This window comes from Homalodisca vitripennis, unplaced genomic scaffold, assembly GCF_021130785.1.
Source record: "Homalodisca vitripennis isolate AUS2020 unplaced genomic scaffold, UT_GWSS_2.1 ScUCBcl_2364;HRSCAF=7046, whole genome shotgun sequence".
NCBI classification, from domain to species: Eukaryota; Metazoa; Arthropoda; class Insecta; order Hemiptera; family Cicadellidae; genus Homalodisca; species Homalodisca vitripennis.
The window spans coordinates 632-19,612 of record NW_025778501.1 but is presented as its reverse complement, the minus strand read 5'-3'; the positions used below and the strand labels follow the sequence as shown (position 1 = coordinate 19,612).

The 18,981-nt window shown below is 33.9% G+C and overlaps 2 protein-coding genes across 2 annotated transcripts; both read right to left on the bottom strand.

Moving 5' to 3' along the window:
• Positions 1–436: 436 nt before the first annotated feature.
• LOC124371998 (ovochymase-2-like) lies at positions 437–5,062 on the bottom strand. The gene is made up of 4 exons (XM_046830372.1): positions 4,949–5,062; positions 3,091–3,313; positions 688–852; positions 437–594 (listed from the first exon to the last, which is right to left on the bottom strand). The coding sequence occupies exons 1-4, from the start codon at positions 5,060–5,062 to the stop codon at positions 437–439; spliced, it is 660 nt and encodes a 219-aa protein (XP_046686328.1).
• On the bottom strand, positions 752–18,459 carry LOC124371997 (trypsin-1-like; the record flags this gene model as incomplete). The annotated part of the gene is made up of 7 exons (XM_046830370.1): positions 752–852; positions 6,615–6,685; positions 13,518–13,634; positions 15,770–15,963; positions 16,055–16,219; positions 17,680–17,856; positions 18,389–18,459. Coding segments are annotated over 6 exons (727 nt in total), but the record flags the coding sequence as incomplete, so codon positions are not given.
• Between the last annotated feature and the right edge of the window lie 522 nt (positions 18,460–18,981).

Sequence of the window (18,981 nt, the reverse complement as noted above, 5' to 3'; positions counted from 1 at the left end):
AATATTTCTTTGTAATGATGAACAATACGTTTTGATCCATCAGCCACAAGAGTCAAATACTGAACCATCTAGTTCCTATAAGCTTTTAAGAACAAACTCACATCTGAAACACCTCAATCTGAAACTCGATATTAGGATCACCCAGAAAATTGTTGGATTGCTAGAAATATCCACCATTTAGGTTTTATGTGGTATACTGTATGCCTGATCTTAGTCTCTGGGTATTTTGGTCAACATTATTAGTTATCATTTAATCGTAGTCATATACATAACCACACCTCATCTATTATATTTGTTAAATTATGAATTATTATTAGTTAACTTAGACATGTACATGTACATGATCATGATTGTTTTTAATTTAGTCGGAACTAACTATTATTAACTAATTATATATTATACCTGGCAAGAATCCAGTCCTCCCTGTTCGAATCCACTACACAGTTGGCAGCTGTGGATAAACTTTGCAAAGCCCGCCCTCCTGTAGAGGTTGTGACACCGTGATAGACAGAATGGGAAGCGTAACATGTTGTAGAATGTGTGGTAGTGACCCACTCTCACTTAACCGTCCCCATCCAGCTACTACGCTGTCACCTGTTCAGGCAGAACGTTCATCAAAAACTGTTAAATCAATCAATTAGACACTAGAACTTACTATGGTACTCTGTTATAGTTGTTGAGACATACCTTGAAGGAACTTCTGACTAGGGTCTGGGACACAGATGGGTGAGACCCAAACATGGTCAATACGTAGAGGCGTGGCCAGCTGTAGCAACGCTATGTCATTTGAAAAGGTGTCTTTTTGGTACTGGTCTAACACAATCCTGGCGATGGAAACCCTCTGTTCGTGTCCTGTGACATATCAAAGTAGTAAAGTATGTGTTATATTTCATCCCAGTAATAGGAGGTCATTATTTCTAATATAATTTATTTCTGAACCACACGCCGTTTGTACATGGCACCAGAAGTTAATCTGCAAACTCTACTTCATGTTTTTATATATTTTTCAATTGAGCTGAATGTTCTCAAATTGATTTGACATCTTTGATTTGGCATTCATATTCATTATTGTATTTATGAGTAGGCACAATTCTGTATGAAATAAAGTATTGTATATTTTTGGATGATAGTAGATGATGTTTCACAAAACATGTTTCAAGAGATTTGAGCTTAAATGTTATCTTGTTTTTAAAGATGGAGAAAAATTGTATATAATGACTATAGTAATTTTAAGTTAGAGCTAACATTGAGATTGACCATACATTGAAAACAAGGGGGGGGTGACAGAAACATGTCTGGACTACAGTATGAAAAACAGCACAACTTCTAATACCAAAGATCTAATACCTTTGATATTAGACGTCTTGCATGCAAAACATGATGAACAATTATTTTGAAATCTTGAATGGCTTAGTTTCAAATATATTCCACTATTCTACTTATACCGGAAGCAGATCACAAGCGATGGAAGCAAATGCTTTTCGACCAAAGTAGCTTTTATAGTTTGTTTTTTGTATAAAGATCCCTAACCGAGCCGGGTCCCAGTGACCTCTCTCACACGCTAAATGTCTCACCTCAAATGTCTACTAAACGAAAATATACACATATATTACCTCGGAAATAGTTTTTTACTGATTGGGTAGTAAACCCCCCTTCAAAAAAAAACATGGGTGGTTTTTAGGGGTTTTTTTCCATGTATTCAAGTAAAAGAAAAATATTTTGTGTTATTGTAAATTATAATAACAAAAAATATGGAGAAAAACACAGTTTTGAGTTTAAAATTTAAGATTTCTCCACTTTAACTTATCATTATTCCAAAAGTAATAACACTGAAAAAAAATCTTTACAGGATTTGGTGTATGTCACTTGAAGAACGACAAACAAAAATTGAGAGTTCTAAGTTAATAAATAAAGGCGTAATTAATTTTTTTGTAAACCCTTACGAAATCGTTAGTTATTATTTTGAGATTTTGAAAATAATGTATGATATATAAATAATAATATTATAAATGCGAAAGTGCCTTTGTTTATTTGTTTTCTTTCAAGCGTATTCTATTCAACTGATTGTAATTTTACATGGACATGCTTAGGATCCCTTGTATGTATATAAGCATATTCTAAATACAAAAATCACTCCGGGCTATGCCCCACTAATCTTTAAAGTATCAAAAAATCTCATCAGCGATTAGGTAAGCACTCATCTACCTTAGAACATGTCCTAAAACATAAGATGGTCAGAATTTAACTCTAAAGACTCAGATTGAAGCACTTGTCTTAAAAAAAGCTGAATGAAATTTTACTGGACTGTGCTTTTGAAATAATGTACCAATTTCAGCTCTAAATGTTTTAAAATATTAAAAATATTATTCAGTTTATAAAGAAACAAACACGTAAATAGTAACATTGTTAATGTACTTAACTGTACATTTTTAGCAATTATTAAGTATTAGATATAAAAAAACAAATTTACTATCTAACTTTTACTATCTATTTAAAGACCGTTGTTATGAAACCTAACTTGGTTGTCTTTTGACAGAAGTAGGCTTCTCAGAGCTCTCTGTATGTATATAATGTGTATTTCCTTGATCGGGAAAAAGGAAAAATCAACTAACTTATGGAATAAATGACACTAAGAACCAAGGTAAATTACAATGGCCATAAACAAACACTTTTTAACATATTTTTTTTATCGTTGCAAGAAGGCAAACTCAACATTGGCGTCAGAAATATAATTCACCCGAACCAGAAGTGCTCATACAGGTGCAAATCATATTAAATTGCGTGCAACTGCTAGTATATATATTACAAACAAAAGCGAGTTATATTTGTATCAGGTTTGTATAAATAAACTGTTACATAGTTATAGCTATGTTTTATCGTCATTTAAAATTTTTTATTTAAATTTGAATGTTAACTGTTTAAGGGAATACTCGCCATCCCAGCTGATAGCTTCTGGAGGGAGCAATGCGTGAGTTTGTCAAGTTTCATGTGTGGAATCATTCCCACGTATTATGGTATTACGTGGGTATTATACTTGGTATTACGTGGTACCAAGTTTCAATCATTAATTCAATAATATAATGTTCATACCTTCTGCGATATACAGATCGTAGTCCCCAGCCACGATACACAATCTGGAAGGCTTCAACTCCCAGACACAATGTGCAGCAGTTATTACCCAGTGAGGAGACAGCACGGCACCTCCACAGATGTGGCGTGATCTTGATCCGGACACCAGCTGTAGGGATACTTGCCAAGGAAATTCCGCTTTAACACGGACCTCAAAAACAGTGATGAAGTTTTTTCCCCCTTCCTGAGGGAAAAGGACAGTTTATCCCCACGCTTAGTCCTAAAAGGACCTTTGAGCCCCCCTTACTTTAATTTTGTGTCCTGAAAGTCCGAGGCTTTTGCAAAAACCTATCAGATTTGAGGGCTTCTGTTCTCTGATATCCTTGGGGCTGAGGAATGCTCCCAGGAATCTTTTCCGAGTTTCTAAGATAGCAGGGCAATCTAACCAAATATGCTCTACTGATTCCTGCTCTTTTCCACAGAGTCTACATTCGTCAGTCTAGCTAAGGCCCACCCTCATAAGATGTTTCCTTTAGGAGGCCAGTCCTGTCAACATTCCTAATATCAGTTTTTTTTCCTTTCTTAAGGGAAAAGGACAATTTGTCCCCACGATTAGTCCTAAAAGGACCTTTGCGCCTCCCTTACTTTAATATCAGTCTTATATCCTCCTTATTCTGATCTAAGAGAGCTATCCACCCTTTAACGTAAGGAGAGATAAACATTTTGGATAGTCTTAATCCTGAGGCTCTACTCCAATTAATGTTTCTTATCCTCTTTTCTTAATCTTTGACCAGAGCTTTGCTGTTGGAGAAGGCTATCTTTTTCATTCCCATGAATGCCTTCATGACCTGGCACCCAACCGAGTGTTACTCTGTTATTCGTTGCTATTCGGGCCGTGATTGCGGCAGATTCGTCTCCGTACTTTGCCTTTACTTGTCTGTTTTTTAGGAGGGCTACTATCCATTTGACTACATCTAGGGGAACTCCAAAACGTTCCATAGCAGTCTCCATGGATTGATATGCAACTCTGTCGAAAGCTCCTTCAATGTCCATAAAGACGCTGACTAGGGCTTCCTTTTCGTCGAATGATGTGTTCTCCACCGCTCCCACTAAGCTGTGGAGAGCGGTGATAGTTGATTTACCTTCTATATAAGCGTGTTGAGTGGGACTAAGTGGGTGGTCTGGTAATATTACATCCCTTATGTGTTTGTTTATTATTTTTACCATAGTTTTCACCATGAAGGAGGTTAAGCCTATGGGTCTGTACGAGTTGGGTTGAATCGGATCCCTGTATTTTTTCTGCTGTCCTCCAGTTTTTTGGTATATATCCTAAGGCGTAACTGCTTCTAAACAGCAAGATAAGAGTATTTAATAAGATGTCCAGCCCCTCTTGAAGAAGGGCTGGAAAAACTCCATCTGCCCCAGGAGATTTAAATGGCTTGAACAATCTTATTGCCCATTTAATTCTTACGTGTGTAAATAATCTGTTAGACCGCTGTCTGGCTATTGCAATCTCTCGGCTGGATCTCCCCTCGATTAGAGAATAAATATCCTCATTTCGAGTAAGGTGACCCCCCCCCCCCCCGGAAAGTGTGTCTCCAGAAGCAGTTCTAAGGTCTCCTTCCTGTTCACTCTAAGGTCACCGTTGGCCTTTACTATGGTCCCCATTGGGTTAGTGTGATCAGTTTGGAGAGGTTTTTGAAGCCTAACAGCCTCTGGTAGGCTGTTAATTGTTTTGCAAAAGTTTCTCCAGGTTCTTCTTTGGTTCTTCCTAAGTTCTCTTTTATATTCGTTTTGGGCATGTAGATAAGGGAACCAATCGCCTTACCTTTTAGCTCATTTTAGTAATTTTCTAGTTTTATTTCTTAGTGTCTCTAACCTCCCAGTCCACCACGGCACGTCTTTCTTCAGCCTGTTTTGTCTTAGAGGGCAGTTTTTCTCGTAGGCGTAGAGATAAACCTCCTACCCAAGATGTCGGTTGCGCCCTTAGCATGGTGAAGGTTTATCTGCATTAAGCGCATACTTACGCCTTTTTTCCACCTCCCCCTGGTGGTCCATCCCCGTCCTTCCTTTTGGAGTGTTTGGAGACGCTGTCCCCTTTTCTTCCTCGGGCCGGACGGATGGTCCTTTCAGAGAGGGTCCTCTCTTCAAGAAGAGGGAACAGGTTGGTTTTTTCGCTTTCGACCGCTGCACTGGCTTGTTGAGTAGACCTTTCAGGTAAGGTATGTACAGATTGCTCTGATACCTTCATGGTCTCCTCCACTTCCATCTCTTCAGCGGTGCTTTTTTCCATAGTGACTGTCTCAGATTTCTCTGAAGTCTCCTCTACCTTTTCAGGTTTTTCCATGTTTCCTTGTTGTTTTTTCTTCAGTCTAATCTGAATTTTTCAAAACTTGTAGCTGATCCATGGACCCTCTTTCCATGTTTGCTTGCTGCAGTTTGTTTGCTGTTGCGCAGTTGACTGCCAGGGTAAGTAGTACTGACTTTCCCTTGTCGCTTCTACGCAGAACGTTCCATTCTCCGACACATAGCTCTTTGTTTTGTACTTTCAAGAACTTCATAGTCTTATCGGTGGTTTTATATATAGTGTTAAGAAGACAGATAGTCGTAATTCTTGCACATGGAATTTCTTCCTCTGGTACAATCCTCAGACTGGCCGCTTCCCAAGGCTTAAGGGAATCTTGCTTTCCTTTCAGCCATTCAGTGGTATGATTGTTTTCACAAGTGAAGATCTGAACTCCTTGTCTCCTGTTGATACCGTAGAATCTTGGAGAGTAGGGACCCTCCTGTTCCTCCACGATTGCTTCCAGGATGAAGTTCTGGATCTCTTCCATCTGTTCTGTTGTGATTAGGGTCTCGGGAAAGTTGGAGTGTAGAATCCCCACCCTTATACCTTCTACTGCTTGTTTATATGAAGGTTTCTGGGGTTGTGCAGATCGCTCCTAGTGTTCCCCCTGTCTTCCTTCGATTTTTGTTTTCTTTCTCCAATGATCTTCCGGTGTGGAGCCATCAGAGTGAGGTCTTTTTGATTTTTTCCCTCCTTTTGTTTGATCAAAAATTTATTTTGTTTTTCTGGAATTGGTTTTAAGGCCAATTCCCTGGTTTCTTCCTGAGAATAACCTCTTTTCCGAAGCCAGGCCAAACGTTTTCTGGCGGCTCCACCTAGTTTAGGTAGTTTTGGGAGCGGCCTTTTGGCTTTTGCTTCCTCTTCCTTTTGGTGTTCGCCCTCCAGTATGGCGTCTTCTTCATCAGTGTCGACTCCAGCTGAGTCGGAGGTTTGAGGACTTCTACTAGGAAGTCCGCCTGTTTTTTGAGTTTGTTCAGGACAGCTAGGGTCAGAACCCATCACTAGTCCCTCTATGTTTTGTGGGTTTTCATCCACTTTTTGAGAGCTACAAGAGCTCTCTGGTTTATTTTCATTTTTTTGTATTTCTTTACATGGGACAATGCTTGGGGTGACCTTTAGATCTCCGCTACTCGTGGGAACAAAATGAGTAAAGTGATGAAGTTAGAAGAGATAAGATATTACATGAAGCCATACACACCTGGTAGAGCGTTAGCACCACCTACAATCCGGCGATCCTGAACCGAGCCTCTCCTTCCGCAGGCTGGGTCACTGCAACACCAGACAACATGTGAACTTAGTGTTAACTTACAGCACTCACAAGAAGTTGAAAGTATCAATATTTACAGCAATTCACTACTATACTATTATGAATGTACTAGGCCTATATGATTATAATAAGTAAATTTCACAGAAAAATAATGCAATTGAATTAAAGGAAATGAATGTTCTGAACTCTTATATAAGAATCTGGGACCTACAAAACAAGAGAGAAAAAAATTTCATGAAAATGACGTAATCTATTAAAATATGTCTTCATAATCTAATTTACAAATCCTTTTATTTCTTTTGTTATTATGTTTTTTGAAACTTGGTGCATAGGATGGTAAACATCTTTTTCAACTATCGCTTCAGTTAATAAAACTAACTGTTGAAATATTTGGCTTCCAACATGTATTGCATAAAATAGTTTAATGAAATTAAAAACAAATAATACCTATATGAATTTCAAAAAATATAATACATTTAAAACATCCTTCATAAACAGTGAAGAAAATTAAAGTAATATGGTACGGTGTAATTTTTACACCAAGGATTTAAATCTATTTTTACCTTCAAATTTTTTACTACATCTTATTATATATAACAATTTTTTTAAAACATAAAATTTCAGATTTCATGTATTTTTGAGATACAATTGTATAGCAGGATAAACTGTATTTAAAATATCCATATTGATAATGATAGTTTCTTGAACTAAACAATTATTGTTTAGTTCAAGAAATTGTAGTCTACCATACTACAATAATTATTGTAGTATGGTAGACCATTGTAAAGATTCATCGATTTGTCTTGAATTAGTATATTTAAGAATGTTTGCTATAAAATTTGTTAAACCTGGAGGCATATTACACATATCATACATACATAATCCATATTTCAATAAATTTAAAAGACTTTTGCTAAGCTTTTCTTTTCTTTTAAAATCTTTTAACATTTTCTTTAAATGTTAATTACTAATCTTGAACTTATCTTTCCTTCCTAATACTTTCTCCAATACATTTATAGGAACCCCCTATCTTAATCAACTGAGTTTCTCTCTCAGACTTTAACTTTTAAATAAAATAATTAGTAGTGCGTCTAAAACCTTTTCATAATGACATAATTTGCTAGTTTTACATGGATGTAATGGAATGAAATGCATAAAATTTTACAATATGATGGATTAATTGATTTCTGTTTATATTCATATCTGAATCCAGGTTAGTAGATTTTGCATCTGTGTTTAGTATAAAACGTGTGTTTACAGAAAACTTTGGAATAGGTGGAGGTTTCAGATTGCTATTACAAGAAAAATTAATTGTTAATTTCCTAGTTAAATTACAATACCGCCGTATTTGGTCGAGTGTTCACTCGAGAGCTCGAAAACATTTGATTTATGTCTCTCTGTCAATCTCATAGAGCACATATATCACCAAGTGAGGCCAGCCGCGGTGGCGATCCCAAAACCTAATGGCCACTACTGAGTTTAGTGCTGAGTGTGTAGTCAGAGCCCAGCCTGCGCTGCGTAAGGCACACTGCGATAATAATAATTGCAATTAAATAATAATTATTCTAATTCTGTTTGTATGCTGGTTGATACATATGCTGGTATGCTGTTGATGTACTGGAATAATATGTTTGTTATAGATTAAAGTAGAGGAATTTTCAGGATGTTTTATGATTACTAAATTTTTGCGTCTTTTTAACAAACTGTTTGATGTCTTGAACACGAGGAATATTAGCGTAAAATTCAAGAAGAAGTCTTATCCTCATAACACTGATGATTCCATAACTTTTATGGACGAAGCGGAAACGTACCTACATAATCGCAAAGATAAATTGTATTCTCTTCCAATTTAAAATTCAAGAGATTTGTTATAGTGTTTCTTGGATTTGTAGTGTGCATAGAGAGTAAGTACAGTGGTAATGTAATGGACAAGCATTTTGTCTTGAAATGTAACCTAATGTAAGAGTTTGAAGGATTTGTACATAAAGTTAGCCAAGACCATATTAAAAGCTTATTCGGTTATATCAGATTGGGCAGTGGCCACAAGAATAACCCGTCATTTGTTTGTTAGACCATTATAAAGATCCGTCGATTTTCCCTTGAATTAGTACGTTTAGTTTAATTATATTTGCTATACAATTTTTTAAACCTAGAGTCATATTATACATATTATAAATAATTATTGTTTTAATAAATTAACAAGACCCTTTGTAATTGTTTTTTTTTTTTTTTTTTTTACTTCTGGTAGGCACAACAATAACCCCTAATTTAAACAGTCACAACAATTTTCATGAGAATATTATAACACAAAGAGTAGCACAAATCAAAACTTCATTACTTAGTACTCGCATCCCCTTGATTTGAATTAGGTCTTTACGTTATTCACCACTCCAAAGAGGAAAGAGTTAAATGATAAAAATTCGTCAACATGTGATTGGAGGTCACTGAACACCGAAGTTCAGTTTCATCTTGAACAATAAAGAAAATTATAATGAAGATTCTGCATTCCGATGTATTTCGCGTCATCTGACATGGAATACATCGCCAGATTTGTAGTAGAGGCAATACTCCTCAAACTTATTTTAGAAGAATGAAAACAAAGAACAGTGGGTAGAAAATATTAGGATCATCAAACGCTACAAAATACATATATGTATGAAATAAAAAAATTAATTGAGATTGATATACTCGTACAACATTTCCATAGTTTTTAAAACACTGTATTGAATTATGTTTTAAGTATCAAATAAATGCAGGCATATGTGCTGGCTGCAGCGAGGGCTATTTGGATGTATTGCACTGAGCAACAAGGTCAGTGTGTGGCAAGGACTCCTGTAACACATTGACTGTGGGAGACACTCCTCTCAACTACCTCGGCTGTCCTTAAGTCGGTACTTGACTCGTGTAGCAGTGAAGGGGAATCTCTTAGAATGAAGGTGAATATAAGCCTTTAAAAAGATCTTCAAGTAAAAAAATTTGGTACATTACTGCAACTTTACAAAACATTCCTGACAAAAAAATTTAAAAAAAATCCTTCAGAATATCTTTTTAATGTCAGACATTGGACAAACGGTAAAGCAAAATATACCTTTATAAGCCACTGTTACCTATAGTGAAATATACAAATTTAGATATTTTACCTCAACTTAAGGTATCAAATCACAGTGTAAACAATACTTGACTCAATAAAATTTGCCCGTTCTGGCAGTGAAAATTTTACTCGACTCCCACAACTTAATTGTGAAACTAGCCTCAATTTCATGAATGCACAGCTTAAGGAATTGCACGTTTGTTCTATGGTACTTTGTGATAGATATCACGAGAAAGTGACATATAAATTGAAATGTGACTGTAAGAATTTAATACATGCATTCTTTGTTTGAAGTTTTTATGTGACCATGGAAGGATTATGAGAGAAACAGGGTTTTTTCGGACATTTGCAATTGTTCAGTGATATAAAAACATCAGTAACGCTACGCTTAGTGCAGATCTAATCTCTTCTTCAGGTGAATGAATAACTAAATCAGTTCTATGTGGTAAGTCGGTGAATACAGACCTATTGTGACCTGTATTCTGTAGTTAAGTTATAATAATTAGTGCTTTGTTATTATTAAGTGCATGTTCTAGAGTTAATCTACATGGTGTTGACACACAACATGGTTGTTGTGATTCCTGACTTATACGTGACACAACGCTTTGGTAATGCTTTATTTAAAGATTTTACATATGTGTTAGTTTAGTTATCTGAGGAAGAGATCAGATTACAAATTGCATCACTGAATGATGATGACAAATACATATATGGCAGAATGTAATAAAAAAAAACTGAAATATCTTAGAAATTTCCTTAAATTTTATATTGTTGCATTTAGATTAAGCAATACCATTTATTACATTACTACGTGTAATTCAGTTAAATATTTTTAAAACAACTTAAAATATTCATAAAAAATAACCAATTCATTAAATGTTACAATATGGATTCCTACAATATTTTTTCAAAGTATTTTCGGTGGAAGGCAAATTTAAATATTTTAAATGGTTATAGTATTAGCAAATAGTGATTGCATCTAGGGGCCCAGGTAGTTTTACATCAACATACACGCAGACCCCACACAAAAAAGCAGTGGATTAAGGCTGCATTTCTGTCCTATTAGTTGACTATAGCGAACCTCCTCAATCAAACCCAGATTTTTGTTATTTGTAAATTTAACCTAACGGCATTTGCCGAGCTGGCCTCAACTCTATACGCTTGTACGCTTGTAAGTGTGGGGGTTCATGCATGTGAGGTAACTAACTCTCCTTCAGCCAATCCTTAATTGCTAACTCTATGGTCGAGGCAGATCCAGTCTGAAATAATGTGGGTATTGTGCTCGCAGTGTTTGTTTGAAGAAGTTGAATTTTGTAAAAGAAATAAATAGGGAGATAATTTAGTTTATGTTTATGACATAAATTAGCTGTTTTTATGTGTAAATATTAAATATCAATAATTTATTTAATGTTATATAAAATTTGTAGGGTACATATACCTATTTATTTGGAATATACTAATATATATTCTTTGTTTATTTTTTGTAATTGAGATGTTATTATTTGATTATTTTATCTATAATGTATGCCAATTTAAATATTTATTTCAATATTGCTGTTATTTTTATTATATTAGTTTATGTTTAGGTCAATAATTGTTACACTCTTATTTGTGCACTTTAAATACAAAAAAAAAAAACATGTTCTGTATAAGAAAAATTCTAATCCATTTTTCAGATTTATCCATTTTTGAGAAGGATACAAACATGTTTTATTTTTGAGTTCTTTTTTAATGGTTTTTTTTCAGTTTTTGGCCATGAGATTAATTTTCCTGGAATATGATATAAAACGTTCAAAATTGTTACTTTTAAACCAAATATATTTTTTCAACTCTTGAGTTAAGTAATAAGGTAACATTGCAACTGAAAACATCTATCACTAAAACTTTTTTTTCCTTATTATTGTAAAACTCATACAGACTGAGAGGAAACTGGATAATGAGGATACAATACAACATTATGTATGGTGTTTAATTGACAAGTTGAATAATTATATGGAACAACCTGTAACCTGTGTATTAAAATTTACTTACTATGCTACTATTGGTTTCTGTTGTTCTCTTAACTATCTCATATAATTTTCCAAAACCACCTTGGACGAAAAAGCGTGGATAACTTATAACTAGATCCTGAGTAGGTTGTTTTGAAATTTCCAGAATATACTTGTTGTATATGGAACAAGGTTTTCATTCCATTTGTTCATTCATTTATTCTATATTTTGATATGCATTGTGCTTAGTTATTTGTCAGTGACCATTAAACAGTTATTTTCATTTGTATAATTTCTCATAGTAAAAACTGTTGCGTTCTTTGTAGAGTTCATTTGATATGACGATGTTATATTCTGTACTTCATATTTATCGGAGAAGCGTGGTAAGTAACAGGTGAACAACAAGTACTATGTGACAGCTGGGTTTACACCTAAATCTCTCAACTCCTGGCTGTTAACACTGTCTAAATAATTATTGACATTCCTTATATTCTAACCCTTTTTGCAGCAGCAAACACACAATAGCTTCTAGATCTAAATCATGTATTTCTTCTTTTATTTGGATAAATAACTGTATTAAAATATATAAATAAAAGAAAGAAAAGGATTTGGTAACTTGTGATACAAAAACAAATGTTGTGTTATTTATTTATTATTAATTAAGATACCGTACTTAACTTAAACAGTGTGAACATAGTTTTCAAATCATTTTTCGTCATTTCAGATTTGGTCAAGTTATCTCAAATGAAATGAGTGTGGGGCACAAACAAGCTTTTGGTTTAAAACATTGTTTAAATAGTTATGCCATTTTAAATACCAAATTTAAAAGTTTAAATTCATCTGGAAAACTATAATTTGAAACCTTGTTATTACATATCAGATTTGTTATCTCCTGTTATGGAATTGTAGTATGTTGTATCATACTGCTGTAACATGTTGATACTAAGATTAGAAATAAAATAAAATATACATAGTATTTGTTCATTTGATAGATTTGTTCATTTACACGTACAGTTTACTTGTACATGTCAGTATGCCTGTAACTGGCACAATAATTCACTGTTAATCAGGCAGAAACGTTGTTAATTCTTAGGTACAGGAGGATCATTATTACGAAACAAACCAACAAATTAGTATAATTCTGCCTGATTAATGGTGAATAATTGTGCCTCTAACTAGCAAACTGATGGCAAACTAGCAAACATTAGTATAATTTGTATGGTTTTATTTCCAATCTTAATCTCAACATCATATTAAGATATGTCCTGTAGAATAAGACAATGTGTCATAAGAGTGAAATACAATTCCATTTCAGAAGAATAACAAACAATCGTTTATAAACAAATACTAGCTACCAAATATATACAAATAACATCGTATTGTACTTTATATACACTTTTAACATGTGAATCGGAAACTTCTAAGTGTGTTGACTAGTGTTTTACGCACTAGTTATCACACACATATTGTATATATTTATTTACATATATATTTACAACTTTAAAAACTAAGTGAGTGTGTTGACAAGTGCGTCAAACGTACCTAAAAGTCTCAGATTCACTTTTTGGAAGCAGCATTAGTAATCTGCTTGAAGTTGTTAATTACTAAGGTTTGTTGTATATAATCATCTAATCTAGACATAGGTTGTCTAATCCCAAGATCCCCTCTTGTGATGTTGACCACTGAAGGGGCGCCAGACAGCAAGCTTCGGTGGTTTGAGGTGATTTCTTTAATCCATTCTACAAAACAAGTTACCTCAGTATAAACTCCGGGGAATTTGGGTCTAGCGCAACCCACACCCCAGCTGACGATACCGCAAAGATAGTACCGGCCGTCTGACTGCTTGCAGACCAAGGGTCCCCCTGAGTCACCCTGCACATAAACATTACAATATAATTAGGTCTAAATATCGAGTACTCAGTTCAGTTTGATTAGCGAATAACCAAAGTTGACCATCCAACCAATTTGTTTTTAGTGGGCAATGGGATGCAAAATAAATCATAACAATACAACAATAAATAAAAGTCATGAAATATAATTTATGTCTTTCTCTACACATGAAATTAAAAACAAAATGAAAGAGTGTTTTCTGTTATTCATGTTGTAATATTTATATATAAGTACAACCAAAGATATTTTGGTAACTATGTGATTTCCTAGGTATATACAAAATAGAGATGTTTTGGTGAAATGTTGCAATTTGATGTTAAAACTCATTTGTTTCATCTAATCATTTGTAATAACTTAGAATGCTAGTCATTATTAACAGAAAAATTATATTTTTATTTAAATTACACTTTAAACTAGAATGTGCGATTACTGGCAATTTTTGCACCCCATATAAATCTTTCAGAAACATATTTCAGAGCATCATTTTATAATGTGAAATAAATATGAGTAAACTTCATAATAAAAATATATTAATTAATTACTATTAGGTTTTCGAAATTTCTAAATTAATTAGTGCAACTGAAAAAGAAAAGTAGAAAACTAGAAAGAAAAACAAAACAAAAAATTAGATGGAAACAAAAAGAAAAGAAGGGGTAAAAGAGTGGCAAGCCATACATAAACAGATAACGGTGATGACAATTTTAGCTTAGAGTCCTTAGGTCAAAGCAACATGGTTTTTTTCCATCTGCAATGAAGATTCTTTTACTGTCAATGAACCAGATAAACTAATTAACATCAATAATTCAAAACCAGTACAAGCTTTCCAACTGCAAATGTTGAAGACCAAAAAAGGAAGCAATAAAGATATGAAGGAACTTGTAGAAAAAGGACAAATTTGTTGTTGCCCATTTGAATGGACTCCGATTCCCAGGGTTGGTGCTGTCTCTGTGGTGGAGAAGGGAGCGACAGTGGAGTGTATGGCGCCGACCAAGAAATTTTGGAAGTGGCCCCAAGAAAAGGATACGTTATTTTACAAGTGGTGATACATTGTAAAAGATATTCAGCCAGAAATTTTTAAGGTTAATTCCAATTAAACATAAAAAATTCCTTTTTTGAAAGAACTTTACCTTTTTTTAAACTGTTTTTTACACATTTGACTCACCTATATATTTTGGTAAATTGGTGTAAAATATTACTATAATCATTAAATAACATGTGTTTTTAAATACCCAGGTCCTTCTTTGTTCCTTGCCTTTATATCATTCTTTTTCTATTGAAAAACAACCTCGGGCCAAAGTTACCCTACCCTTAGGGTAACATTGGCTCAAATCTTAAAAATTAAACAAAAAATAGAAAACAAATATTTTAGATAAAAAAGTGTGCAGCATCTAAAATATAACATGCCATAGTTGTATTAAAAGGTTATCATAACTTAAATAAGTAAATAATTATTTGTTTAAAAGGGTAAATCGTATGAAACTGTTCAAAAGTGGGCCAAAGCAACCCATGTTTAGGATATATAATCTTAAACCGTTATTAAAAAATGGAGATTTCTCAAATATCTAACTAGTAACTAATAGGCAAAAGGACATCTTGACTTCTGGCTGTCTGTGAACCTCCTTTATATGTATGCTAGTTACTATTTAAATTACTTTTACTTTAAATGTATCGTTAATTAAATTAAATTAAAAACAATGGTGAACAAAAAGTCAAAAGTATATTATATGATATACTCTCTAATTTCAGTAGAGCTACAAGATTCAGATACTGCATTATATGGCTCCTAGAAACAAACTGACATCTGAAAACCCTCAATCTTTAATCATTATTAGGATCACCCAGGAAATTGCTGGATCCATAAAAACATCCTAGAAACATCCACCACTCAGGCTTTACATGGTCAACTGTATGCCTATTCTCAGTCTCCAAACATTTTGGTCAACAATATTAGTTATAATTTAATATTAGTAATTCACATTACCACACCTAATCTATTATATTTGTTAAATTATGAATTATTATTAGTTAACTTAGACATTGTACGTGTACATGTACATGATCATGATTGTTTTTAATTTAGTCGGAACTAACTATTATTAACTAATTATATATTATACCTGGCAAGAATCCAGTCCTCCCTGTTCGAATCCACTACACAGTTGGCAGCTGTGGATAAACTTTGCAAAGCCCGCCCTCCTGTAGAGGTTGTGACACCGTGATAGACTGAGAATGGGAAGCGTAACATGTTGTAGTATATGTGGTAGTGACCCACTCTCACTTAACCGTCCCCATCCAGCTACTACACTGTCACCTGTTCAGGCAGAACGTTCATCAACAATTGTTAAATCAATCATATTAGACACTAGAACTCACGGTACTCTGTTATAGTTGTTGAGACATACCTTGAAGGAACTTCTGACTAGGGTCTGGGAGACAGATGGGTGAGACCCAAACATGGTCAATACGTAGAGGCGTGGCCAGCTGCAGTAACGCTATGTCATTTGAAAAGCTGTCTTTTTGGTACTGGTCTAACACAATCCTGGCGATGGACACCCTCTGTTCGTGTCCTGTGAAATATGAAACTAATAAAGTATGTGTTATATTTTACCCCAATAACAAGGAGATTATTATTTTTAATATAATTTATTTAAGTATTTTACAAATGTAATATACTTTTACAAACAAAACTTTAATGTTTTGATTGAATTGTTTTCCTTAAATTTGGCGTTTATATAATTACATATGACTAGGCATAATTCTATAGTTTATTGTTAAGTAAAAATACGGAATATATATAATTATAATATTGTTGAAGACGTTTCATAAAATGTGTTTCTAAAATTTTGAGCTTAAATTTTGTCTCATTATTAGAGACATAGCAAAGATAAATAATTAAGGACCACAATAAATCATGATTTAGAAACTAACATTGAGATGAGATGGTCACCTAACAATAAAACTAACAACTTGCTTGAAAAAATTGTAAAAATATGAGATTAAAATATTCCATTATTGATAAAAATCTTTATAAATGATCTCATATTTTTACAATTCTTTCAAGCAAGTTAAAAACAAAATACAATTGTATATAATTAAAACTTTTAAGACAAAATATCCCAAACTCTGTGACTAAAGCTAAAAAGAATATTTAAGATTTTTAAATATTATCATACCGCAAAATTCCAGTTCTTTCATTTAAAATTTATAAGCTAAGTATTTGACTATATAGAGTAGAGAAGAGCTCCTACTTAAAGTTGGTGTGTGAGATTGATTAATATCCTTTTTAACTGACAACCATTTTGAAAATTAAAATAATGCCAAAGATAGTGTCCAAACACCTCTTAGTGCCTAATGCCTATTATTCTATAGAATAGTTAACTAGTTGCAGGGATCAATACATTCATTTACTACCTCTGTTATTAGGTTTGATCTAATATGTGAATGATATTTTATGAATTAAATTAAACTACATAATTAATTTTAATACTGTATTCTGTATTGTACATTGATTGTTGTATATATGTATTGTATTTGTAAATGTATTAACTTAATTTACAACAATAAAGAAACCAATAATTATAATTTTTTATTTTATTAGGCATTTTGACAGAAAAGTTTTCTTCATCAGGCACTTCACAAAAGTAAATACAAAAAAACTAATTTGTTTACATTTTTTTTAAATGTTCTGAAATATGAGATTTTAATACTAAGCTGTCTTGTTTAGTTTAGTCAATCTTCATCTTCAATTATGTATTGTATATACATTTTCTGTTGTTACATGTAAAAGCGAGTTAGATTTGTATCAGGTCTGTAAAAATAAACTGTTACATAGGTTTAAATATGTTTTATCGTCATTTAAAATTTTTTATTTAAATTTGAATGTAAACTGTTTAAGGGAATACTCGCCATCCCAGCTGATAGCTTCTGGAGCAATGCGTGAGTTTGTCAAGTTTCATGTGTGGAATCATTCCCTGTATTACGTATGGTACCAAGTTTCAATCATTAATTCAAAATATAATGTTCATACCTTCTGCGATATACAGATCGTAGTCCCCAGCCACGATAGACAGTCTGGAAGGCTTCAGCTCCCAGACACAATGTGCGGCAGTTATTACCCAGTAAGGAGACAGCACGGCACCTCCACAGATGTGGCGTGATCTCGATCCGGACACCAGCTGTAGGGATACTTGCCAGGGAAACTCCGCTGTAACACAGACCTCGGGTCAGAACAGTGATGTTTCATCAAAAATTTATTTTGTTTTTCTGGAATTGGTTTTAAGGCCAATTCCCTGGTTTCTTCCTGAGAATAACCTCTTTTCCGAAGCCAGGCCAAACGTTTTCTGGCGGCTCCACCTAGTTTAGGTAGTTTTGGGAGCGGCCTTTTGGCTTTTGCTTCCTCTTCCTTTTGGTGTTCGCCCTCCAGTATGGCGTCTTCTTCATCAGTGTCGACTCCAGCTGAGTCGGAGGTTTGAGGACTTCTACTAGGAAGTCCGCCTGTTTTTTGAGTTTGTTCGGGACAGCTTGGGTCAGAACCCATCACTAGTCTCTCTATGTTTTGTGGGTTTTCATCCACTTTTTGAGAGCTACAAGAGCTCTCTGGTTTATTTTCATTTTTTTGTATTTCTTTACATGGGACAATGCTTAGGGTGACCTTTAGATCTCCGCTACTCGTGGGAACAAAATGAGTAAAGTGATGAAGTTAGAAGAGATAAGATATTAAATGAAGCCATACACACCTGGTAGAGCGTTAGCACCACCTACAATCCGTGGATCCTGAACCGAGCCTCTCCTTCCGCAGGATGGGTCACTGCAACACCAGACAACATGTGAACTTAGTGTTAACTTACAGCACTCACAAGAAGTTGAAAATGAAATTATTTACAGCAACTCACTACTATACTATTACTAATGTACTACTATAAATTAAACTAGGATTAGATAGCAGGTCTTCCAAAATGATGAAGCTAGTAGTGATTGGTAACTTCCTACAGTAAAACTGAGCTATTGTGGTCGTTATGTAGTAAAATGCAAAACCTAAAAGTATGAAATGTCACCGATCCTTTAGAACACATTTTGAACTCTTTCCAGACGAAATACTACAAGTAAACATGCATGGGTGTACAATTACTATGTTACTCTTGAGACAGTTATGGAGAAAATTTAGTTTACTAAATAACTATAGAAAATAAATTAAAAATAAATATAGTAACTTGAGATAGCATAGTATCTATTAAGCATTTGTATGTAATTTAGGGAGATATAATAGATTGTGACTTTTAATAGATGTTTCAAGAAATGAAAGATAATACCTTAAGTACTCCACTTCAAA